Genomic DNA, 27,743 nt, shown 5'->3' with positions numbered 1-27,743 from the left:
CATTTGACCAGACACGGGATCGAACCCGGGCCGCCGCGGTGGGAAGCCAGCGACTAACCGCTTGAGCTATAGCGCGGCCTAGGTTCTAAATGGTTCTGACGATGGCGTATAACACTCAGAATTACTGGGATTTTGGACTTTTTCCATCGTCCGGTATTTTATAAACTAGAAAGCACGACGTTTCGGAAACTGGATCTGTTCTCAACCTCAGGTGAAGGGGGTGAATACACCTACTCCGTTGGCCCTCTTAGAAAGAGCTAACCTCAAAGGAACCAGTTGATTAGGTGTCTTGACCCTTCACCTGAGGACGGAAACAGATCCAGTTTCCGAAACGTCGTGTTTTCTAGTTTATAAAATACCGGACGATGGAAAGAGTCCAGAAATTCATAATTCCGGGGATGGTAGTTGAATTTTAAATCTTTCGTTAAAATGAGTGAAAATAAAGCCTGCATTTGATTTACAACTTTATTGTTTCGAGGCGACTTGTTATGAAAGGTACGTACTTCCATTATGCTGTACTGTGTATAACAATTATCTACTGATGCGCAGAATTAGTGTGCGCAGCGACTTTTAGCGTCTCCTTATTAACTTTAAATTTGTTTCATAAATGTCGGTAAAATTAACGTTGTGTATTCATAAAGTCGCCGTTATGCTGTATAAAGAATAACATTTTTCTTTTGTTACCACCACATCGACCTACTGTCTGTTTGATAAATCTGATAATTGAATTAGCGGCATTTTGAACATGTAGGCATATTTACTAAAATGGATAACGAATTTCTGTACTACGAAATTTTAAAAGCGCGTGTGATCGCATTGAATTCTGTGAGTATAGAATGAAACTTTGTGAATTAATGCAGCCACATGTATCTTCTAGTAACAGGTTTCTGATATGCACGCCATACATATAGGCATATAATCTATAAAACTTGGACACAGCTGTATTATCCAAAAATACGGATTTTTTAACACTGTTTTCTTGTAATGAGAATTATGAATTAACAATTCGTGACTACAGTTTCTGAATCAGACCGTAGGAAACCTAAGTTCTCTTTCATCCTCGAGTACCTACTGACATGTGTTTTGGTGTGATTAGAAACCATAACACAACAGTTGCTTTCGTTTTTTTTTTATTGCGAGTGCAGCGAATCTCTAAGATGTGTGTCAGTGTCACAAGTGACAAGTTCAATGATTTTCTCAACGGTTTCAACGTGATCCAGTATCCATTCGAGGCAGAACTTCGAATATGGGGTCAAGCGAAGAGGAGCAACGCGCAAACCGTAACGTTAAAATCAAATCAGTTTCCGCTGAATTTTTAGTGATAGAGGGCCCATCCGCAGGAGGATGTGCTTGGTACTTGCAGTAAATCAGGTACGCCATAGCATCTGCACGGTCTTATCATGGTCCAGTCAAGCCCCAGGCTGGTCATGATAATAACATAGCACCGTGCCAGGCAACTCTGCTGCGATAGCCCCCATGACTCAGGGCTTAGGTTGGCCGTGCCATAGCTACAGCGGTTAGTCACTGGCTTCTCACCGCGGCGGCCCGGGTTCGATTCCCGGTCTCGTCAAGTGGGATTTATGGTGGACAAAGTGGCGTTGGGGCAGGTTTTATCCGAGTACTTCGGTTTCCCCTTCGAATCTTCATTCCACCAATTGCTCCACAATCACCCTCACCTATCATCTGGAGCTGGTACAATAGGCCAGAAGTGGCCGTAGTACAAGGGACTTAGTCCCACCAATAAAAAATATGGCTTAGGTTAAGGTCAAAATGGACACCCTGTGAATGTTATATTTTTTATTATTGTGTATTATTTTAAGGTATTGTCTTCCGTCCTCCCCGTTAAGTGCCCCAAGATAGAATTTCTGGTTAAGCGGTGTGAATTAGGGTTTTGTGTCCTGTTTCGCCCTTGTTGGCAGAATGGACGTTTATATAGGTTTAATTTTAAGTATGCCCTATTTCTGCCCGTGCATTTTTTACGCCACATGGTAGCAACTTAACAGATCCAGTCTGCATACCAATGAAATCGACGAGGACAAAAGAAGAGCGAAAAAGAAATGTTTCTCTCAGTCACTCCTTGACAGTAACTGACATTCAGGGGCTCTCTGAACCCGTCATAACGCACAATGCTTCGTTAAGTAGATCTTTCACGTCAGTGGTGAAATACAAATGGATTTATTATATAAAGATGCAAATAACGTCACACTTAATTACTTTAGAATAAAATGCAGTGTATTCATATTATAACATTAGCAGAACACAATTTAACATTTATAGAATATTCTATGTGGATGGAAAGACACCACTTGGAAGATCAAGGCGTAGGTGGGTGGACAATATTAAAATGGATCTTAGAGAGATAGGATTGGATAGGTTGGATTGATCTGGTTCAGGATAGGGAGCAGTGGAGGGCTCTTGTGAACACGGTAATGAACCTTCGGGTTCCATAAAATGCTGGGAAATTCTTGAGTAGCTGCAGAATTGGCGGCTCCTCAAGAAGGACTCAGCTCCATGAGTGAGTGAGTGAGTGAGTGAGTGAGCATTGAAGAAATACATTGTCGGAGATAAAGACTGAGATGAATTTATTAGAGACTGATAGGTCCGTCGCTGGCCGACAGGTTTCGTGGAAGTTATTACTTCAATGTCAATTTTAACTATTTCCCACTCATCCATGCTCTTATTTATGTATTCTGAATACTTCAGCATTCCTCCGCTTGGGCGCTTCCGTTTTGACCAATATTCTTACAATTCGGTATTTCCTGTTCGAATGAAGCCTCTTTTTGAAACGACAACAACGCTAATATAGTATTTTCCATGTGATTTGCAAGTATAGGCGTCAGGGTGGGATAGAAACATTTAGAACCATGGTATGCATCGCTGCAGGTTACACCTAACAGGTTTTACCACAGCACACATTTCATCCCATCTGCTCTACATAATCTGCATGAGAAACAGGCGCAACGTAGACTGCACCTTGTCCTTTTTTTTTTTTTAATTTGCTTAGTGGGGGGTGGAGTCCAACTGGGTCTACTCGGCACGGCGGCCACTGATTGGCCTATTGTAGCCTGCCCCGGGTGATTATGATCATTATGATGGAGAATGTGGTGGAATGAAATTGGCAGGGGAACCGAAGTACTCGGAGAAAACCCGCCCCAGCGCCACTTTGTCCACCACAAATCCCACTTGACCAAACCCGGTATCGAACCAGGGCCGCCGCGGTGGGAAGCCAGCGACTAACCGCTTGAGCTATGGCGCGGCCGCACCATGTTCTTACGGTCCTGAGTTCCACATTGCGAGAAGGCTCAAGGCCTCAGATTTACGTTGTGCGTTCAACAGAAGATATCAACTTTATTTAAGAATAACTACTTATATATTAAAATGATATTTTCAATTTTAAATACTCCGTGTTTTCAATCGTAACATTTGGTGGTCTCCGACTATATTTCGGTTTCTATTGCGATAGGCTTTTAAAAAGTGTAGCTGTCATGAACAATGATAGGAAACACGAATATACATACTGCCTTCATATTAGTAGGAAGACTGAAGTGCCTAGCGCATTGACACGAATTCCATATTTAAGTTCGGCGTTGTATAAGAACAACAATCAATCAATCACGAAGTGAAAGCATGTAAACAGCATAGGTAATTATCCTGTACTTACACCGCTGTTATTTCGGTCTTGCACTTCTTTCTGTTATTATAAACTTCTTTCAGTTTCTGTATCACTTCAGGTCCTCGATCATATTCTGTATCTCAGTGTGACGAGAGGGAGAAATGAGCAATATGTAAAGAATTTTTAAAATCATTGTAAATTCTCCATTTAGAAGGAATTATTAAACATTGTGACAATGAACTGTACATATTTAACAGCCAAACATATTAATTACTCTGTGTCCGGTCAAGTGCTAGGTCAGAGATGAAACCCCCAACTCACTGACCAACAATGTGATAAATGCTTTTTGGTCTGGTCTATCACACACCTTAGGGGGAAATTACATATTATTGAGTGTAACATGCAAAAGGAAGCCTTCATGACAAATTGAAAACCTAGTTCACAACGAACCACTGTCCGTGTTACACAGCCTTCTGTTACCACATGCACTTTTTAATTTGGTGCAGTCCTCTTAATAAAGTATCCATTAGAAGAGTTTATTTTGAAGTCTTGCTTATATTAACACACATTTCTTTCTACATTATAATTTGTATGATACTGTTAGATGTCTCAACGATATCTTCAGCTCCAAAGTATGTATGAATGTATGAGGGGTGGGCCTTCTCGACCCTTGCACCACGACCTACAGTGGTCTATTGTGCATCATCTCCAAAGTAAATTTTCATGAAGACAAATATTCCTTTTTCTTTTATATTTAAAGGTGTGTTTATACAAAACTACCCTTCTGAAATTGGGAAGACTGGAATCATCATTACCAGCAGATAGAACATTGTTAGCTGTAAGCACTGATGCACCTTTCTCCAAATGGTTGCTTTAACAGATTTATCAGTATCTTTAATCGTTCCTTTTTTTTAGTTATGTGTCATTTCCCAGTGAAAATAAAAGTTAGTAAACCTCATCTTAACAGCTGGGTAAATATAACATGCTGTAGGCACATCTACCAGCTGTCCTAGTTCATTAATAGTTTATATTTTTCCCAGGGCCCAAGACTACCTAAAAAAAGTCCTGATTATAAGAAGTGATCAGAAATGATGTTTTCCTTCTGCAGTGGTAACACTGTGAAATCATTCTAGGCATATAAAATACACTATTTTCATAATTAAAGTAATTTATTTCATAGTAAAATCTCACTGTATCATTTTTAACATACACAGTATAACTATATAGAAAGTGAAAAAGAAGAAGAGGGCTTACAGTTTTGCATGGTTACATTTATTTCTCATGTACAATCTGAAAAAGTGTAGGCTGGCATATTGCCACATCAGCATATCATGACAGCAAAACTTATTACCTGATTTTTATTCAGTTAAATGATATGCCACCATGGGATATTTCATTACATTCTCCAAATTTCTTTACAGGGTTACTTTTCTTGTTTTCATAACATTAAATATTCCAGTACATCCTAAAACAGAAATAAAATATGTCTATTCAGTATCATTTATAATGGTATTTGAATCATATTTCAGTGTGTATGTATGAGACTTGCAGATGCAATGAGTAGCTACACAGTTAAAACAAGTAGATTTGATCAACATCTGTGTTAAAATAAGATAGATATACTAGTTTTTATCATGACATGAGACAAAGAAAGTAAAAATATTAATATACATAATGATCATCATTGGTTGAGCATTAACAAAAGAAAAATAAAATTGTCATTTTTACATACATATTGCACTGTCAGAGTGAATGAAACTGTTGTGCTTATAGAAATAATAAGGAAGATAAGGATATATATCTCTGAACGTACTTTAAATTTTTGATGTATGCTTTCTGCCCTAATCTTCTCTTAAAACTATGCTCTACAAAATTCAACGCTATGAAACAATCTTAATTAATTTTAGATGTAAAAAGATTTCATCACTGCCATCATTACGATCTGATTTCACTCCTTTCACGAACCTGCTGTAGTCAATAATAAATTATCAATAAAATACAATATGGGGGGGTGGAAATGAAGAATACTGCCATCTGTGGATGCAACAGTGTCATGTCCCAGAACATGCTACTCTTCACAATAACTGCTGTGAAATCTTCAAATCTCTCATTGGTGCAAAAAATTTCAGATTGAAATCAGACACAATCTCAAACTTCACTGCTTATATGAGTATATACAGTATCTGTGTATTCCAAATGAGTCCATAATGTTACTGTGTGAGTTAACAAGCATCTTATACATACTGCATTATACCGTGTGTTGAGCAGTTCTGATATGTTGACTCTAAAAATAATAATGATCCTGGCTTTTCAATTAGACACCTGTTTCAATCTGCATAAAAAAAAGTAAAGCTATCCCTGTACCAGGCCATGAAGGCCCATAGGGTTGTGAGACGTTGAGGGTCCCACACTATCTAGACAATCGGCTCAAAGATGGCAGTAAGGTTGTCAGCCTTACACGCTGGCTGTGCTTTACTCCCCAGGAAAATGATTTAATTAATTCCTGTACTCACTTCTGTTAGAGGCTGAGTAAACACCAGGGCTTAGCGTGGCTGGAAGGATTAGGTAAACTGAAAAAAATCCAATGACCTCATCAGGACTTAAACCCGCAATCTTCCAGCTTGTAGAATAGCCCCTCAACCACTGGATGAGGAAAACAAGTTACATATACAGAAATTTGATGGGGATAACTTCCTGCAAAGCAGCTACTTGACAACCTAAATACAGGAGGATAATATTAAAACTACAAATTAGAGCAAGAAGTAGTGGTGATGTGAACCAGTTCAGACCAATTCAAAATGTCTACTGGCAAGCTTTGATATTAGAAATGGTGAATCTTCAGTTTCTTAATGGTGAGGGTTCAGTTAACTAAGTTACTGTAATTCACTCCTCTTATTATAAAAGGCATGTTCTGTATTCTTAAACAAAAGTCATGCAACTCAGTGAGTGTCTATCTACATTTTCTGTTCATCAGTGATAGTCACATAATTGATTCAGCGCCATTCAAAATGGACACATACATAAATGGGAAAGACTCTGTGTTCTGAAAACATTAAGAGGATGTTTGAGCCAGACTCTTAGAAACACAAATATCTTGCTTTACATGGATATATCAAACAACAGCAATCAGTCACTTTTGTATATTTGAACCATGTCAGCCAGTCAGGGTTAAAAATTTCCCTTCATAGTCTAAACAAATTTTTAGGCACATGTTATTACAAATTCTCTGAACTGAACAGTGATCTGTGCCCAAGATGCAGATCTAAACAAGACAATCACATTAACATTATGGCCATTTTTATTATCACATGAGAGTGGTAATATTTATTATCATCAGCAGCAGCAGCACTAACATTAATTATTATTATTACTGTCAGCTGAGCCTTAATAGTCAATTAACATGTTCAGGCAGTACTGCATAACTTTCATCCATGTGCGAGTGCTGTTTGTGTGTTAGTTTGTTGCAACCTACTGGCACATGACCAGCAAGGCCTGTTTGGTATATTTGTAGTAAAGCTTACCATGAGGTACTCCAGGACAAATTGACTCTGTTTAATTTGATTTAGTGTTAATATTGCTCCCTACAACCTATTCTTCACAAGCTCAATAATTTGTAATTTCCTCTTATGTTAATTCTGAAGCTACTTGATCTGCTGTTCATATATTTCTTGAACACCTTCTGTATCATACATTGTGATGTCTGGAGTTGGAAAGGAATGCCCTCTAGGATAGAAGCATTTTAATATATTCATTTTGTTTGCTCACGATCTGACGATCTACTGCAGTATTGGTAATGTTGAAGACTACACCTTTGCAATCAGACATTGATTCCGCACAAAATTGGTGTTTCCAAAATTATATGTAGTGATCTCCCATCACTTCATTCCAGACAGCATCATCTTGATGCTTTGGTCCTGATTAATGTTTTTAAAACAAAATTTGTTGCTCATCCATTCTGAATTAGTATGGATACCCACAAAGACTCCTACTTTATATGTACACTATCATAATAAGGTTAGTCCCTCAGCCAGATGTGTTCTTGCTGGTAATGTAATCTGCAGAAACACTGATACTTTCAACAAATATTATATCTCGTTCACTAACATCAGTCTTTTAATGAATCATCAATGATGTTAATGGCCTACACTATACCAGACAATTCTGTACAATGTTTGTTAACTTATGCAATCATTTTTACTTTACGGTTTGTACTGAACTATCAGAAAAAAAATGGATTATTAAGCATATGCCTCCCTCATATGGAGACTTTGTGGAGGAATCAATGATCTTCAGAACACAAGTCATATTAGTAATCTACCATGTTCAGGGCAAAGTGACGCCTATTTATAGTACAGGTGTGGTCTATTGCGAAAGTGGAAATTGGAGTGTCTGTCTGTCAAATGCTAGCAAGTCAGCTCACCACAATATGTCATCATCCAAAAGTGAAAACACAAACCTGAAGAAAGCCTTAAAATCTGACATCATCGAGGCATACACAGTGCATCTGTAAAGTAACACGAGGAAGAAAAGAAACTCGCAAAATTCAGAAAAAGAATTTATTATGAAAATCATTCAAAATAGTCCTCATAGTCCTATACACTTCTTACGACTCTCTTTCAACCACTGAAAGCATCCTTCAAATTCCTCTAAAGTTATCTCCTCCATAAGGTCAGTCATATTCTTCTGGGGGCTTTGGGTGGTATGAAACTGCTTCCCTTCCATCTTCATTTCTTACTTCAGAAAGACAAAAAAGTCAGCTCGAGCCAAACATGATGAACAGTAGGAAGGGGTTAGTTGATCTCAGTAACCCATTTTTGTGAAAGACATCTCTGAACAATTAATACAGTGAGTGCTGGTGCAGTGTCAAGCAACAGAAACCAATTCTTGTTTCCGTGAACACGCAGTCTGACCTGCTGAATTTTTTGTAATAATCATTCCATCACTTCTAAATAAAACTGTTCAATTATGATTTTTCTTTCTGAAACAAATTCCTTGCGAATTATTCCTCTTGAATCAAATCTCATTACTGTTCAGATGCACTATACATTACTCAGGTTCTTCAGCTAAAACTTTGTCTCTTTTTAACACATTCACTGACAATGACACAGCTAGTCAAGTCTCAGATGCATTCAGCATTACAAATACATTGTCAGCTCTTTCCTTATAATGGCACCACCCATAAAATCAAAATTTTCCTATATTTTTACTGACTAGCACAAGATATAGTTATAATTTTTCTGTAGAATGATAGTAAAAGCAACAAAAGTTTTCTCTTTGAGTTAATAATAATGCATTCTGTTTTCTAGATCCACAAACTGTTTGCTAAATGTGACAACAGCTTTCTCATTCTGACAGATTAGAGACATCAGTTTCATAAGGTGGTCCTGTACTAGATGTGAACTGAACTTGTGGTCCACAGTGTGCGTTGGTTACCACTATAATGTTGCAATACTGCCGACATAAGAAAACCAGTGTATTCGTAGCATTTGAGAGGTCACTGAAATATTTCATTTTTTCAATCGCATGTTTTCCAATTGTCATAAATCACAGTACAAGCTCAAAGGAATCAAATTGTGCAATGTTTATCCAATCCAAAACACATGACACTTTAAACTGGATTGACAGTGAATGCATCATAGATTCTGTCCAATATCCAATGCTCCCCTTCTTGGTACAAATCTTGTGAAATAGAAAAAGAAAATCTAACAATCACAAAGATTTCAATGAAAAAAAAATTATGCAGATCAAAATTAGTACGATCACTGAAATATTTGCTGTACACATAAATTCATAAATTTCAAGTGATAATTAACATTTACTGTCAACTAAGATGCTTTCCAGTATTCAGAAATCAGACAACTTTTGTATCTTGACAACACAGGTGATGGTAAAGAAAATACTTCACACAGCAGAATGAGAATGTGGCTAACCCATTGCCCAATATTTGGCACTAGCTGGCATCTGGAAGCAAGCCTTCCTTCTTCAATTGCACTAAAGTCACTTCAGCGGATAATATCAGTCACAATATTATATTAAAATCGCTGTGAAAAGTTCGGTGTCGGCTGGGTGTTAGATGAAGAACTGTATATCATGCCAGGTTGAGTCACATGCTGCTGTTGCTGCTGTTGTTGGACATGGTGGAATTCAGGTTGTTGCTGTTGTTGCTGCTGTGATGACATGCCAGAGGATGTGCTGACAGGATGAGGTGGAGCCAAGCGAACACGCTTCGCATTAGGGCCATGATTGTGGTTATGATTTCCTTGGTCCCCTTGGCCTCCTTGATTACCCTGATAAAAGAGTCATTAAATGAAGATAGGTCAGTCAGTTGTAAACTGAGGGGAAAAGATGCGTTGTTTGTTTTCAGCCAAAATTACTTTCATGTCCCTCCAAAACATGGATTTTGGTCTGTTTGTGGACATTTATTCACATTCCATATTTATATATAAATAATATTATAATAATATAATATAATATAATAATAAATATATTATATTCCATTATTTAATTGTGCGGTAGCGTAGTGGTTAAGGCACTATGCTACAAGCCGGAAGGTCACGGGTTCAAGTCCCGATGAGGTCATTGGATTTTTTTCAATTGACCTAATCCTTCCAGCCGCACTAGGCCCTGGGGTTTACTCAGCCTCTAACAGAAATGAGTACCAGGAATTAATTAAATGAATTTCCTGGGGAATGAAGCGCGGCCGGCGCGTAAGGCTGACAACCTTACTGCCATCTATGAGCCGATTGTCTAGATAATGTGGGACCCTTAATGTCTCACAACCCTATGGGCCTTTACGGCCTGTTACAGGGATAGCTTTACGCTTTTTTTTTTTACTTAGTCTGATTAAGTAACCAGGGTATGAGAATATTAGATTATTCTGTATAAACTTGCTAAACGTTTTAAACATATTTAATGCAGGCCTATTTATATCATAAAAATTGAACCGAATATAATGTCGATAATAACAAATGATTTAGTCATAACTATCTCTCCCCTTCCTCTTCATTATTTCAGACGCTTCAATCCTTATGGGGCTTCCAATTCTTGGGCTGAGGAGGAAGAGAGTGCATTCTTCAGAATGTTACCAGAAAGCCAAATGTGTGTCTCTCCCCGTATTAAGAGTTGGACACCATATCACTCAAAGCCACTTTATATGTGAAATTTCAACTCTGTCGTCCAAACACAGTGGCGCTGAGAATCAATTAGGTGGGAATAACACTAGAACAATTAAATGAAGTGGTCTCAACATTTTGAATCCTAATGATATTTGAAAAGTTAGCAGGTTTCATTTACTTTTAAAAAAAAAAAAAAAAAAAAACCACACACACACACAGCATTGTTACTGTGCAAGATACATTCACATGATGATGGATAAATCACTGTAATATGATATGGTGAAATTTTTAAGGTTACAGTTAAAACCTACAGGGTCTAATCTTCCCACATCTTAAAATGCAGCAAGTCAACAGTGAATATTCTGTATACTTTTTCCTTACATTTTACACGAGTTCTGAGTTTGTGTTTGGGACTATAAATCACACCCTGGTCACATAGGTTTTTAGAGAACATTATAAATCCAAGCTGGTAAATACTGGTAACAAGTACTAAGTCATCTGTACCTAGTTAAGATGTCTGGTAAACAGGTACCAGTGTTTCTGAGCAACACTGTCTCCATCTTCAGGGTGCCCATCCAGAATATTTGTATCTACCTAACTACACAGCATCACATGTCAGAAGACTGTAACTATTATTCACCGTCTTGGCACACTCAAATCTCAGTATCTACTTACCTTCAGTTATACTATGTGAAATATTTTACTAACATATCAAGAACTATCTTCATATACTGCAAATACATCATTATTTGAAACAGCAGACTTGTTCACATTACAGATAAAACTATCTCAAACTTCCAACTTGAGCCTAGCTTACCAGTCGCTAAGGTTCTCAATCAAGTCTGAAGCTTTCGAAATTCAGACTGCAACATTGGTTTCTGAAAGCACAGACAACCACACACACAGTCATACCACTGTCCTGCCTCCCAGCAATGTTTGCATCAAATGGCCAATTTTCATGAAACTTTGTAGGGATTTGAAGGTCTCAGTGATGGTTAAAGTAAAATCCTATATTCTGGGATACAATGATATGTAGTCCATTGAAAATAAACCAAAATTTTGGAAAACAATGTCACCTCCATTTTCAGGGTATGAACTGTTTGCTGCTGCTTCATGCTGGTTTCTTGCTTGGCTTACTATTCAACCCTGAAGATGGACATGAGATGTTTCCCTGAAATGTCGGTTGACTTTCAAAGGACTGCATGGTGTTATACGCCAGAAGATATAACTCCTCTTTACATGAAGCTCTATGTCATAAATTTGAAATTTTAAAATTTATTTTGACAAGTTTCAGGCTTCAGAGTTGTAATCAAATACCAATACATTTTAGGCAAATCTGACTAGGTTTCCACAATTGTGAAGATTTAGACTGTGATATTCTAAGTAGTCTGGTGGGTGGTTGCCAACATTTAGGAGCAATCTGCTACTTCTATTCTCAAGGCAAAAGTTTCTGGTAACCACTTACAAGGCTACAAGGTGTATTGACTCATACCTTATACTGTGTTCTGTGGAACCTTGTTGTTCCATGGATTTCATCATGATTACCAGTCAAAAAACGAATATAGTTTCTTGGAGTCAGAAATTATTCTGACTCCAAGTAACCATATAAACATTGCAAGTACCAAGAAAACCTCTTAAAATATAAGTTGTTAGTCACTCCTACTAATAACTGATCTTGGGCCATGCCATAGCTCAAGCAGTTAGTTGCTGGCTTCCCACTGCGGCGGCCCGGGTTCAATCCCGGGTCTGGTCAAGTGGGATTTGTGGTGGACAAAGTGGCACTGTGGCAAGTTTTTTGCAAGTACTTCGGTTTCCCCTGCCAATCTTCATTCCACCAATTGCTCCACAATCACCCTCATCTATCATCTGGGGCTAGTACAATAGGCCAGAAGTGGCTGCAGTACAAGGGACTTAGTCCCACCCCACTAGCAATAAAAAAAATAACTGATCTGTTTAAGACCTCCATGTTTAACATAGCGGAATGTAGTAAAATTATATATTCCATTTTGCATTTAATGTTCTAGAACAAAATGTATACGGAGTATTTAAATGAAAGGGTATTTGCAGGATACAGCAATTTTAACCCTTTACATGCTAAGGTGTTTTTTCTTTACTTTACTAATTTCATAAAAGAAGTACCAAATGATGTACATGTATCTATAAGCCAACCTAAGAGATGAAGGACACACATGAATGTCTGTAGCATGGGAAGGGTTAAATGGTGCAGCACAGTTAATGCATGTTTTAAATTTATTAGTTACCTAAGATTAAAATAATAACCTGTTGTTGCTATACAAGAGTTAGATTCCATCTTATAAGAAGTAATTCCATGGAGGAAGAGTGCTCCTTCAAAAGCTAATAGCTACTCAGCTAGTCAAGAAGTCCCCTGCCATTTATGGATCACTTCATTATTGTGTTTATAAGAGACCTTTAAAGTGGACTGCTTCATGTACAGCTTTAGATGTAGTGTCACAAGCAAACCAGTAGTAAGGGTATGCAGTCTTTATTCTCCTTTATCAAATTGCCTTCCAAAATCTTCCTTAACATTCTAATTTCTGGTTGTGGTGCAGCATTCACGTATATCACAAGTATGCCGGATATTTTAGAGAGCTGACTGTGACTCTAAATTTTCTTTTTTAATTCGCTTAGTGAAGGATGGAGTCCAACTGGGTCCACTTGGCACGGTGACCACTGATTGGCCTATTGTAGCCTGCCCCAGGTGATTATGATGTAGAATTTGGTGGAATGAAAATTGGCAGGGGAAACTAAAGTACTTGGAGAAAACCTGCATCAGCACCATTTTTTCCACCACAAATCCCACTTGACCAGACCCAGGATCGAACCCAGGCCACCGCGGTGGGAAGCGTGAGCTATGGCACCACCGACTGTGATACTAACCACCATCTGATGGCTTCAAGAGTTAGGAAGAGACTGTCAGAAAGTAAACAAACATTGCAATAGTGTGACATGGTGAGATTCAAGCTCAAGGAGCTAAATAATGTGAAAACCAGAAAAGAGAATCAGGTTAAGAAAAACCCGCTAATGTGGACATCATTGGTGTATGGGAAAATATTACAGAGAATATCAAAACTAACTTCTCAAGGAAATCTCTGCTCCATGGACTTAGTTCAAAATATGTTAAAGTTGAGTGTTTTTACTTGCACCTGTTGAAATAAGGCTATGAGGACTCGTTAAAATCTTCAGGTCTTACTGCTTTAACACATACAGGACCATGGTTTAGTCCTTTGAACCTTGTATAAAATGCTTATAATATTTTCAAGCAACAATACTTTTGTCTTGAGAGCATTTCAATTCAACATCTACTATAAAAAACTGAAAGTGTGGCCATTAGCATATAGGTGTAACAGCATTCTGTAGCCACAAACATAACACTTCAACACAGAGCACCACTGTTTTACATTTATCACATATAAAAAAAAATCTTGTAAAATGAAATAGTCCGTATAACTCAGAAAAGTATGTCAGACATGGTGCTTACTCTTTTTAGATGCAAAGAGAGTGCTTCAGATAATACTGTCAAACTAGAAAATATCTCTCAAACAAAGAATGAAATTAGCACGTTACTACCATGCTGTCTCACGGACGTTGATGGAATGTATCTTATCTTTTGTTCCTCCTCTCAACTAGCTCCTTTTCAGGGCAGGTCAGAGGGATACCTAGGAAAATAATTTACATAAAAATTATGTTAAAAATTGACTTCAAACTTATTTCATGAATTTTTAGAATTGTTAGTAAGTGCAAATCTAAATGGTGACTGGAAGCATCAGCATTTATCTCCATAGATGAATGGTTCGTTGCATGAGATATAAATATATGTACACACTACTTACAAACACAGTACTGAGGTTTACTGCCTTCCAGAATGTCATGCTCCATAGTTCAATTGATACATACCAACATTTTGGAGGAAGCTGTCACCTCTGTCTTCAGTGTAAAAGAGTGGGCCATGGAGTAGAAGTCAATCAAAGATATAGAGAAGGGAGAACAATGACTGTAGCTACAATTAAACCAATGCGAGAGGTGTAAAATGAATGGAATTATGTTGCCCTGAAACGGATCACGTTTGTAGACAGGAAAAAGATAAATTAAGTGGGAAACTGTAGCCCTAAAAAGGGCCAGACTTCTTATGTGCTTTTAAATGTTAGCACATATTGTATGTAACTTACAGTTTACTTACAAGACTGGTTCTTGTGTAGCAACAGTATGTAATTTGAATAAAGTTTATGTTAATGATGGTATAATATAATAAAACTATCTTAATTGAGTTAATTTTATTAATGGAAAAAAATTAAGGTTTTTGAACTAATACAAATGTTATGTTATGCAAAATGATTCATCTTTCAGTGACCAACATTTGGAACTGAACTGATATGCATTTTCTTCACTTTTATGGCAACATGCCTACTCACAAGTCAGCAAAATAATTAGGTACTTTCTATGTCAAAAGTAGTAGCCTTCAAATGTCTCACACTGCAATTGCAATGAAGTGGTGAAAGGTACAGATACAATGGACAATGTTCAACTCATGAGATAAGAAAACATGTATTGTAACAGCAGAACAATCTTATAACTTTCCGGGATTGATTTTTAAATAATTTTATAAAAGGAAATTTATATTCCTACAAGTAGATAATATTGGGTGTTATTTCTTAACAGAGTTCTGCTGCACTTCCTTTTAACATCAGAAGATGGAAATTTATGAAGTGCATTTCTATGATTTTCCTATTTGTATATACTGTTTCTATACGTATCCTCGCACTAGATTCTTTTAAATAATTTTTTTAACTCACATTTTGAGGCTGATTCTGCCGAGCCTTATTCTCTGACTTGTCTTCGTTGTCATCATCAGTAAGAAATTCTCTCTTTGGGTAAGGAATCTGACATCCAGCAAAAACACTGAAAATAAAAGGAGAATGGAATTTGAGATCCTCACAGCAGATAATGTTGGTAATCATGCTGCTCTGAGATGTGATGTAGTTTAGCGTATGATTTCTTGGAAACATCAGAACCTACCTATCAAACAATATGGTGTCACATCCCAGAAGATAATTATCTAAAAAGGGTAATATTTCTTTATATATGCACAAACAGAAAATGTCATATCCATCACAAATGCTGGAATAAGAGAAGAGCATATTTCTGATCGAATCAAAAGCATATGGGAGAAAGCAACTGTGCCCTGCTTTAAGGTACCCAGTAAAGGTAAAATGTAAAGCTGTCCCTGTGCTTAACTAAGCAAGCAATACATCATTAAGGTGTATGGGGGAGTGGATGTATAGATCCACATTTTCTTGATCTCAGCACTAGTTGGAGGTGAGTGGTCAGGTTCACACCCCTGCCACTTTACCCCCCGGGGAAAGAGGCCCCAGTACCCATTGGATAGGAGGTCGGGTGGACCCCAGAACCGGTCTGGATGACTTGGAGAAGAGAAAATTCTTGACCCTCCTGAGGCTGAAACTCTGACCCCTTGGTGGTCTGGCCCATTACCAGTCACTATACTGATTGTGCTATCCTGGCTCCTGTTAAGGTACCCAGTATTTACCAAGAAACTGTCAGAACAGGAACAATACAGGCTGAAATATTAATCTGGGGGACGTGCTGATCAGTATGCCGCAGTGCCCATTACCAACACCTACTTTATGGCATACTCGACAGACTGTCCTAACTGTGCTTACAAGAATAAAAAAAAATTGCTTCAAGCAGTATCTAAGTAAGCCCATGCAGCAAAGTCCTTTGTGACAAGCTAAAAGTTGCTGAAATAGTCGAGAAATTTCCAGTTTTTCACGGAATATGAATGTTCATCGCTTTGCTCTCAAGAGCCAACTACAGTATGTCCCTGTCTTGGCCAACATGGATCCACTCCCTACCCATCATTAGGATCCATTTTAATACTGACACATGTAGAGGGTTTTTGTGTGACTTATAAGACAGGTTCTGGATTGGACGATGGGATTTATTGCACCTTATACATTTACAACTTGGGACTGCAGGCAATACAGTGCTATCGTTGAGCTACACAATTTTCAGTTCACCACTGCACACACACACTACGGTTCTCAGTCTTCACTAGCTGTATCCTGACAACAGATTTATAAGAGTCTGTCACTTCAAATCACACATGAAGACTTTTCTGAACCATCTAATTTCCTTTTTCACCATTATTATTGACTCAATTCAATTCCTCTGCTCCCAAGCTCATATCCCAGCAGGCGGGCTTCTCAAAACTTGACTCTTCACAGAAAACACAGCCTTTATTGCTAAGGAGGTGTGTTTACTGATCCACTGACTAGCAACAGATGTCCAATTGTTGCGTAGGTTTGCTTGCATGGGAATGTGTTCACCAAGTTGTTGTCTAGCAATGGGTATACACGTCACAATATTATCCTTCCAAATATGCCTAGGTCTTCCAAGTGGTCTCTTCAGGTTTTCCTGCCAAAACTCTGCAAGCATTTCTCTTCTGTTCCATGCACATTATACACCCTGCGACATCATCCTCATTGGTCATGTTAATACATCAAATATTATCTATTAATGAGTGATGCTGAGTGGATCACTGTAGAAGGGGACCATCTACTGCATGCTATTTTCTAGAACTGAACAATGTCTGTAACACACTTGATTTCCAATTTTTGCATTAGAATATGTTTATATGTAAAATATTCCCTTATCAATAAAACACAATTTGTAAGATTTGAGGTTTTCACAGAGGTGACTATGAAGAATGTTGTCTTCTGAGATGTGGCGCTGCCTAGATCTTGTGACAAGGAAAACACAATTTATTCATGATTGAAAACAGTCTGTTTTCTCTGCCCCATGCCATACACATAAAATAAATGTCAATGAAAATAAGCACACTGAAAAAAACTGATAACATACTTGTAGTTCACTTACATCTTTCAACATTACAACATAATTATGTTAAAAATACCCATTGTCCATGTTATATCTGATCTACGCAATGTTTCAGGAGCTGACTCTACTTCTATTTCAGTTGGGTGGTTTTTCATTAAACCGGCAGAATTTTCTTTTATTTTATTTTTCAGGAGAACGGCAATAGTTAGAACTGATGACAGAATCCTTCCAGGCACAGACCTTGTATGCTAACCACGTGAGTGCTGTAGCTAAAGAGAGGTGTTATTTTTAAACACTTCACAACAAGATAAAGCTAATTCAGTGGATGTGTCCTTATCCAATATAAACCTGCAATAGAAAGATTGTTCCCTTGTAGGATGTGGGACAGCACAGTTTGGGAGATCACATCTCAGGTGACTGTAATCTTAATATTCACCGCTTCTGAGAACCTCATATATCAGCTGTGCAATAGGTTTATAAGGAGTGCTGATGATTTGTAACAGGAAAAGGGTCTAGTAAAATACAGGAATCATTATCACAACAGGATCATATACTTACTCCTGAGTTGGGAGTGGTTCTTCCTGGAAATAGGCATCTTGCATAGCTTGTTCGGACGTGATTCTTTTTGTAGGATCCATCAGAAGTAGTTTCTGAAGCTGTAACATCAGATTATGTTACAGTACTAAACAGTTCAACTTATATCTTAGAACTACAACAATCCTCACATATGTGAACAAAAAATTTCACTCAAGTACATAAATTTCAACATGGGTGAATAACAGATTACACATGTTCTTTCTTCATAAATCACAAGAGGGTTAACAAAAAATATTTCTAGAAATATTATAAAACTGTCAATAGAATATGACACAAGTGACAGATACTCTCTCACAGTCATGATCTAAATTAATTGTACTGAAGAACAAAAATTGTCATTGAAGGCATTTATAATACAGAATCACATAACACAAATACATATGGAAGGCATTTCAGTATCATTAATTGGAGACTCCTTGTACAGTTTGATTTCTGTGTGTATCTTAGGTGTATATAATACAGTGAAATGCTGATGTAACAGAATTTTCATAAAATTTATTGTGTAGGAAACGGAGACACAGTTATGTTGCTGTATTATCAATTGAAGAAAAATACATCAATCAGAACAATTGACCACAACAGAATCTTCACTACACAAACAACACTACCATTTTCCATATGTCAGCTACAACTTAAAAATCATGAAGATAAACTATAGAAAAATTACTTCATAAGTTTCAACTATCTAATTAATGGGCTGTCAAACAATATAAAGCCATGTAAGATTTGAGGTTTTCACAGTGGTGACTATGAAGAAAGCAGACTTCTGGGATATGGCACCGTGTAGATATTGTGTTAACAGACGTTTCGGAGGAATGTATCGTCTTCATCTTCAGGGCAGAAGAAAAAAAGAGACTAGTCTATTAGTACTTGCTCACGCTGGTTCTTCGTTTGTGGATTTCTTCTCTTTTTTCTCCTACATGGCGCCATATCCCAGAAGACTGCTTTCTTCAATATTAAACCACATGCTGCAGTATAATAATTGTGAAATAATTTCAACATTCATTATATTCATCTCTAAAGCCATTAGCAATTGTTTGTTTTAAGTAATTGCTTACTTTCTCTATGTAATCACCTTGGATCACAGTATGGCTCTCAACTTGAAGAAACTCGGCACAGAAAAGAAGAAGGGATTTTTACCATCTGAACCTGAGAAATATTAAACCGAGCTTTCACTGTATAGGTAGTCAGTCTTCAATTCAACGTCTGGGATGCATTCACAGAAACGGTGAAGTATATCAAAATGACAGATGGGAAATCAATCACATCCCAACTGCACTTCCTGCTTTAAGCAGGACACACAAACTATCTTGAACATCATGAAGCTCAAGAAAACTACACAATTTCTTCTTTTCACCAAACATTAATAGGATGACCATATCAGGAAGATCAGATTGACGGGCCATACAGCACACATGGGAGATATCAGAAAGCCTGAAGAGAACAGACCTTTTTGAAGACCTACACATACAGGGAAGGATAATATTAAAATGGACTTTATTGAAAAAGGAGGTGAGGATATGCACTGATTTATCTGGTTTAGGACAGGGACCAATTCTTTTGAACACTGTAATGAACTTTCTGGTTCCATAAAAGATGGGAGATTTCTGAAGTAACTGAGTAGCCTTTGGTTTCTCAAGAAGGGCTCTGCTCCGTGAAGTTAACTGGTTATTACTTAACAAGTGCAAACTGAAACTATATAAATGATTATCTGTAACTCTGAAATGTTGATGTTCCAATTTTAGAGGCCACGGCTTTGGATCCTGTCAACAGTGAGGAGGTAAGGAGGGGAATGATATATACTAAACAGAACTAATTTCACAATGGCAGTAACATACTATCTCCAGCACTACTTACCAAATGGAATGCTTTGCTATCTGGTTTGATTTTATGCCTATCCATGTACTTTACTAGTGAACAATTGGAATAACTGTAATGAAAAAATTACAACAGTCAGTACTAAAAAAATTAAATTAGTTAAAATAGTATCCTTAAAGAACACAGTAATGTAATTACATTTAATACAAAAATAAATATGTTATTAAAGAAAAATAAAATGCATTCCAAATATATAAATACATTATTTTCAATAATAATTAGGCTTACAGCACTTCTAGTCTTTTTTTAAGTGCCTATCTTAGTATAGTAACATACAGTAAACCTTCATTAATCCAAATTAAGTGATAATCTGAATTTGTGAACCAAAAGGTAGCCCTAAAACACAAGAAACTTAGAACAAATAAATGGAAAATTTAATGACATAAGCAGTGCTGATGAAAATAAATAAAGTATCACTGTAGAGCCTTTATTTAAAAACTGTAAAACAACAATACATTTATTCATTGACAGAAGACTCAGAAGTTGTACTTGTTTCAAATGTAATAATGCAGGTAAGATCTAAAAGTTTGTGACAAAGGTACATTAATACAAATATTACGTTTTTGGACATTATCCATTGTCCTGTTTCTTATTTATACTTATTTCTGTTTTTATATAAAAACAGGATGCTGGGTAATGTCCAGAAACATGATATTTGTGGTAGTAATGTGGGTTTGAAGACAATGTCAAGTTTTGTCTGAACAGACAAGTGACACATCTGCCCTCCTAAAGCCATGTCTCTTTTAAAGTATGTACTCAGCTGTGAACAGCATCCTTCATATTTTGATCTGGATTAATGATGGTTTACTGCAATTGTGGCTGCTGGGTTAGCATTTTTTGTTAGCGAGCACATCACCACAGGATTAAATCTTAAGTTGGTATTTCTTCTATCAGTTGCAATTGCAAACATGTTACATACACATTACTCTTATTCTTTTTGGAGAAGTTTATTATTTTGTACAGACTGTAACTATGTTAAATATGTCACAAATAACCTTAAAGTTTCACACCATTAATTATGTAATTGTTGACTTATAAACAATACTCCATGTATAATGTGTAGATCTATGTTTATATAAAATTTCTTATTCCCAGCTTTAATGATTCAAAGATTATCACTGTCAAACTGAAAGCTATGTGAATATTTTCAGTTGTCCTATATTCTACAATAAAATATGCATTATTTTTCAGAGATCTATTACTGTATACAATTTCAGGAACTTACATAAAGTTCTGCTAGTGTAACTCTCACCTCAAAAGTTTGCATGTCTACCATGTTGTTGTTACTACTTACGGGAAATAAAAGAGTACAAGACTTTTGTAGCCTTCAGTAGCACAATGTCCATACCAGATTTAATGAAAATTGACTATTTGCTTTAAAACTTAATAAAGAGGGTGAGTGAACACACAGTACACTGCAATACTACAACTGCTGTATCTAGTGAAACCAACACAACTGTTGACTGTCTTTATTATCATAACTTCAAACATACAAAAGGGCATTCATATTTCATGCATAACATGAATAATGGGAACATAAAGGAAGTAAAATTCTGTTAATATAACGTAATACAGAATATGATGCCATGTAGTTTGGTAGAAAGTAAGTAGGAACCTGCTACCTCCATATATAGGGTTGAAGATATTACTCCTTTCTGACAGATGAAAATAACTTCTGCATTATACATGGTGATGGAAATGGGTCCAATTTCCAAAACAGTGCATATCAAAACATTTAAGATGAGGAACAATGTTCCAAATAATGCTCATGTTTAACCCTCTGCTGCGATTAGACTGAAGTCAAACATGCATACGTTACCGTACAGCGCAACATTCAACTTCATATGGTTAGGTAACATATCCGTCAACACAATAAGAAAAATGATATTTCAATTAAAATCAATATCATATAGACTGAATTTTATTGTTTACTGCTACATGTTCAGGAAGTGTATATAACAAATATGATAAAGTTAATTGAAATCTCAATATGGATCCATATTGTGGTGCAATGCATCTATATTATAAAAGTTGTAGAAAATTGTGTCTTGTGTTATGATGAAAATTACAATATTGAAAAATATCAGAGTATACAATAATTTATATTTAAAATATTAGTGGAGGTAATTAAAAGATGTTGTATATTATGACTATGGGATTTACAATATGAATAAATAGTCAGATATTACAAAACTAAAAATATAAAATGATATTATATAATTATGGAGAATAATTCCTCATATGGAGTTGAAGGTTCTGATGTGTAGTAAATCATTTGAATCCATGTTTTTTTAGCCTCTCATGATGCGGATGTTACTTACCCAGAGTTGTGTTGTGTTGAATGTATTAATTTGTATGCTAAATAACGTCTTGGATATGGGTTGTAATGTATTGTTTATTATCATAATATGTAGGTCTGTTCTATTTGTATGGGCGTTGTGTGTCTTGGTTTGATTCACTGTGCTATGAAAATGCATTTATTGTTGGTTTTCTTGTTCATACTTTTACCTTAACATTTCATTACTTTAGGAAAATGGTGAGACAATAATATATAGCAAAAGGGTTTTTGTCCTCTCTTACAAAATAAACCCTTGTAGTATAATATGTATGAATGGTTTTTTCATGTTCATGTTGTCACAAGGATAAGATACTTATACTAAAAACATACTTAGCCCTTTTGAAATCTTTGAGCAATGTTGGATGTTCTGGCATTTTCTTGATATCTTCCCAGTCTTTTTCTAAGGGAAAACCCATCACATTGAATATCCTATCTAGTTGGTCATGGTGATATGGATTACTAGTTTTAATATCTTCTTGCCGACAATGAAATATAGGTTCTGACGTTAGAAGCTCAGCGAATATGCATCCTATTGCCCAAATATCTGTAAAATAAACAACTAAACATCCTTACACATGAAATTTGAGGTTCTCATGGTGGTGAATGTTACAATTAAAGTCTTCTGTGATGTGATATCACACCATGACAGATAAGACACCAACATCTCAGAGGAACCTCCTGCCTCAATCATCTCTACTGAAGATCGAGACAGATGGTTCCTCTGAAATGTTGACACCTATCTACCAGATGTCACAACAACATATCCCAGGATATAGTAATATTCATATTCATTTGTGGCTTCTGTGCATGTTTTCAGTGGTTTGATCAAACCAAACTGTATACTTTACCTATAGCTTTAGTATAGTGCCTAGCACCTAAAAGCAATTCAGGCGCCCGATACCAGAATGTTACAACCACTGGATCCAAGTCTGCCAGTGGTTTCAATGGTGCATTAAACAGTCTAGCAAAACCCATGTCTGCAATCTTTACCCTGCCTCTTTCTGGTCCTTCACCCATTACGAGGATATTTGCGGGTTTCTGAAAGCAACAAATTAAAGATCCTTTATTGCATATAACTACAATTATACTACTTCATACAGAGATCAAAGGAATACTGCCTTTTTTAAGAAAAAAAAATGTTCTTATTTGCACTATTAATTCTTCTGTACAAGACGTTGGTAGCCTTCTCCAAAATTTTTGTATGTGACATAGAAATAAACTTCAAAAAATTGACTCAAAACAATTTTTTATGCTGTTTAGCACCATTCATAATGGAAGTGATGTAAATGTTACTAAGAGATCTTCATTAGAGAGGAGAAAAAAAAACATTCTTACAAAGGCCACACTAAAACTGTGTACATAAAATCGATAAACAAATGCAACACTCAGTACCTCTGAACAAACCACTGAAAACACTATTCATCACCCGTATATATTACTTAAACAGCTCAGGAGTATTACCAGGTCTCTGTGTAGCACCCAATTGGAATGCAGATAGTGAATTCCATCTAAGATCTGATATAGAAGGGATTTTACCATTCCTTTAGGAACCATTACCGGTTTCTTGTTTGCTTTAGCTGCTCTGTGGAATTTTATTATGTGCTAAAAAGAAAAAAAAAAGAACATGTAAACTGCAGTCATATTATGAAGAGAAAAAATACCAATATACTGACTATTGAAAAAAAAAATTGGAACTGCAAATTGGATAAATTAATATTTCAATCATACAAGGTAAAAGCAGGCAGAGTTGGCCCTGTGCTTAACTAACTAAACACTAAGCCATGAAGGTGTATGGGGGAATGGATGTATGGATCGTTTTCTTGACCTCGGTACTAGCTGGAGGTAAGTGGTCAGTTTTATGCCCCTGGCCACTTTACCCCCCGAGCAGAAAAGCCTCCAGTACCCATTGGATAGGAGGCTGGGTGGGTCCCAGATCCGGTCTGGATGACATGGAAAAGTGAAAATTCTTGACCCTAACAGGACTCAAACTCTGACCCCTCGGTCATCCAGCATGTAGCCAGTCACTATACTGACTACGCTATTCCAGCTCTATTTCAATCATATAAATGTAACTAAACTAATGGATAACTACATATGATAAGGTTAAATTTATAAATCTACTAGGCTCTTGCAAGATCTCAGTTTCTCACAGCAGAGGTTATCGTCTGGTGTATAACGCCATGTAATCCATTGTATGTTATTTTATATTTTGGAGGATTATGTCCTATTCATCTTCAGGGTCAAAGAATAACAAAGAAGCAAGGTGCTTGCTACCTTCTTCACTTTGGTTTCTTGCTTGGCTCATTCTTCATCCCTGAAGATCGAGGCGACATGTTCCTCTGAAGTATCAGTTGACTTTCAAAGGACCACACAGTGTTATATCTTAGGCAGAACTCTTCATAACTAGTGCTGTGAGAACCTCAATTCTACATTTAAACAACCTATTCTGCATATCATATAGCATTCTGTGGTTCACAACTGTTAAGCTTCTAATTAAATTAAAGCCAAAATATTTTACATACCCATAGATCATGTTCAGCATAATCAAATAGCAAAAAGACTTTCCTGTCATTATGGGAAAGGAAGACTCTAATGAGGTTTATCACATTTGAATGTTTTAATTCACGTAGCAACTGAAAAGAAAATTATCTACATCAGATTACTGTGGTCATAAAAACATTGTGAATGTGTAATATTTCTGCATCTGGCAAAAATATGCAAGGGCAAATGAAGTGCGCTGATATTCTTGAATAATATTATTACCTTGACATTGTGTAGTCTGGTAGATGGGTACCAGCATATTTTTGGAGAAACATAAAGCCCTCATCTCTAAAATAGAGTCCTCCAAATGCTGGAACCCACCTAACAGATTACATTATGTCATAATGCAGAAAACGACACTATGAATTTTCACCATCGTAGAAATGTCATATCTTACATGCTGATGGACTGTGCCTACAGCAATCATAAGCTGATGTTATCACATGCTCCACTGTAATATTAGAAGTGAACAAGTAACACATTTTGTCAGTCACATATTTTTTTTGCATCACTTCACTTTTAAGTCCTAATATTTGACTATGATGATTACTTGATACAACTTGCATTTATTCAAATCCTGTTTACCATTATTACAATGGATTTTCACAAATCATAAATGGGAAAACTCAAAATAAAAATATACTATTTGGGAGAGTGTTATTTATGCTTTGAAAAAGGTAAAGCTATCCCTGTAACAGAACATCAAGGCTCACACATTTTCTAGACAATCAGCTCACAAATGGCAGTGTGGTTGTCAGCCTTACATGCCAGTCACCTTTTATATCCAGGAAGATTCCTGGTATTCATTTCTGTTAGAGGTTGAGTCGACCACAGGGCCATAGCGCGGCTGAAAGGATTAGGTAAAATTAAAAATCCAGTAGCCTCATCAGGAGTCAAAACTATGATCTTCCAGCTTGTGGCATAGTGCCTCAACCAACTGCACTAACAACAGGGAGCAGAGAAGGGCTCTTGTGAACATGGCAATGAACCTTCAGGGTGCACACAATGTTGGAAAGTTCTTGAGTAGCCACAAAACTGGCAGCTTCTCAAGAAGGGCTGAGCTCCATAATGTTTGGTAGCATACTGCTCATCTTCAGCTTTGCTTTAACTGTGGCTCACGAGTATACCTGTCTCTTCTTGGGAACTGCTTTGGCAGTTTCCATATTAATATTCTGACAACTGATATTTCTCTCTCACAGAACAAACTGACTTATGAATCACTAGTGATTATTACTTACAGCAATTTCTCTACAAGCAGACATAGACAAGCCTGTCCCTTCTATCTGTTTTAAGGCATAATCTCTTGGATCAGACCTGCAACATAATTAAAATTTATTTTCCATAAAGAGGTGATGTACTTGCTGATAATGGTTATACCAGAATTGAAAGTAATGTCATAATCTAAATATCTATCTACAGTCTTTTATTAAGTTCTGAAAACCTCTGGAAATGTATATTCTACTTCTGAATTGTTTAAAAGTTATGACTGATATTTTTTAAATCATACATTCCTTGCTATGCCTATACCATTATGAAATTTGTTATGAAAGCATTTTATTTCCATATTAAACAAGATATAAAAAGCAATAAAACACTGCACGATTAAAATGATATGATTCAGCCACTGCCTGGTTAAAAAGATAATTTATTTACTCAAGTTTATTTTAGTTCAGTGATGATGTACTGGGCATTAAACTCAAGAGAAATCCTACAAACATCCATCTCAATACAAATACCATACAGACAGAGGGAAAACTGTAAATTCATGTAACAGAGGGATGTAATTTGTTACGATACAAACAACTGGAATTTATTTACATTCCTTATATCCTTTATGGGGCTAAGCTATGCATGTATCCTTATAAAAGTACAAATAGTCAAACAATATAAAGAGCACAATGTGATCAAAGAAGTTTGCATAACATAAGTAAAGACTGAACTGACTACAGATGCAAAACATTAATAAATATAGATCTTTGATTCATACAACTATAGCACGCATAATTAAATTGATTTGCTGGCCAATGTCTAATACAAGAAGTCTTAGATGTTTACTGTCCGTGATGTGATGCCATATAGCATGGGAGATGTTTACTACAATTTCTCAGAAATAAAGTTCCTCTAACTTCAGGAAAAGAGGGCAACTCTTCTCTTCTACCCTGCAGATGGAGGCAGTACGTTCGTGCGAAACATCGATCAACACCCATCAGACTGCATGGCGTCACATATTAGACGGCAGTAATTTTACTACAGAACCTAAAATCTCAAATAAATATTAAGTTCGTACAGCCACAGAATACATAATTAAACCAATTTGCTAGCCAGCGTTTCTAATGTGTGCTAATTATTATTACTTGATTCGGTGGCACGTTTTACGCACGTCGGAAAGCTTTTGGGAGTTACTACCCTTCTAGGTTATGTTCATTTTTCAAACTGTGAGAACGCGAACTTTTACAAAATGCACATAGGATTATTATAGTAACAACAGCTTAAAATAATGTAGTTTTCTAAAGAAAGATAAGATATCGCACCCATCTTTTCTCCGAGCTTTGTAAACATGACCGTACGTCCCGCGACCGACTTTACAACCCTCGTAATCAAACAAGTCTTCTACTTTGGCACGTTCTGACGCTGTTTTCAGTTTGAATTCGTAGTCCATCATTAAGGAAGACGATTAAGTAATTATCCCTGCAAAGGAGGTTCAGTCCCCCTGAACTCCCTGAAAGTGTTTTGGGCAACAATGACATGTAGCTAACAATTATTCACCATTACAATTATGGTCGATTAC

General features: G+C 36.6%; 1 protein-coding gene and 1 long non-coding RNA gene across 3 annotated transcripts in view; one reads left to right on the top strand and one right to left on the bottom strand.

Annotated features, from left to right (window-relative positions):
• Positions 1-10,910, top strand: part of LOC117282878 — an 11,726-nt gene extending 816 nt beyond the window's left edge. Inside the window, exon 2 of the long non-coding RNA XR_004513790.1 lies at positions 10,628-10,910. This is a non-coding gene — a long non-coding RNA (uncharacterized LOC117282878). The remainder of the gene's footprint in view (positions 1-10,627) is intronic.
• LOC111871615 (cyclin-dependent kinase 8) lies at positions 9,488-27,743 on the bottom strand. Of its 2 annotated transcripts, none has more exons than XM_023864837.2 (10): positions 27,487-27,743; positions 26,194-26,269; positions 24,937-25,047; positions 23,876-24,016; positions 23,263-23,452; positions 22,745-22,958; positions 20,056-20,128; positions 18,160-18,257; positions 15,540-15,645; positions 9,488-9,900 (listed from the first exon to the last, which is right to left on the bottom strand). In XM_023864837.2, exons 1-10 carry the CDS (start codon positions 27,615-27,617, stop codon positions 9,646-9,648), a joined length of 1,395 nt encoding a protein of 464 aa, XP_023720605.1. In that variant the 5' UTR covers positions 27,618-27,743; the 3' UTR covers positions 9,488-9,645. The 2 variants fall into 2 exon arrangements, with proteins under 2 accessions (XP_023720605.1, XP_033610211.1); XM_033754320.1 differs by lacking the exon at positions 9,488-9,900 and adding an exon at positions 13,529-14,405.

This window comes from Cryptotermes secundus, unplaced genomic scaffold, assembly GCF_002891405.2.
Source record: "Cryptotermes secundus unplaced genomic scaffold, Csec_1.0 scaffold1968, whole genome shotgun sequence".
Classification (NCBI taxonomy): domain Eukaryota; kingdom Metazoa; phylum Arthropoda; class Insecta; order Blattodea; family Kalotermitidae; genus Cryptotermes; species Cryptotermes secundus.
This window is presented reverse-complemented; position numbering and strand designations above follow the sequence as displayed.

Coding starts and splice junctions, on each gene's coding strand:
- LOC111871615 (XM_023864837.2), bottom strand. CDS start 27,617: ATGATGGACTACGAATTCAAACTGAAAACAGCGTCAGAACGTGCCAAA. Junction 25,048..26,193: donor CTGCTTGTAGAGAAATTGCT/GTAAGTAATAAT, acceptor TTTTCTTTTCAG/TTGCTACGTGAATTAAAACA. Junction 23,453..23,875: donor GGGTGCTACACAGAGACCTG/GTAATACTCCTG, acceptor TGTTGCTTTCAG/AAACCCGCAAATATCCTCGT.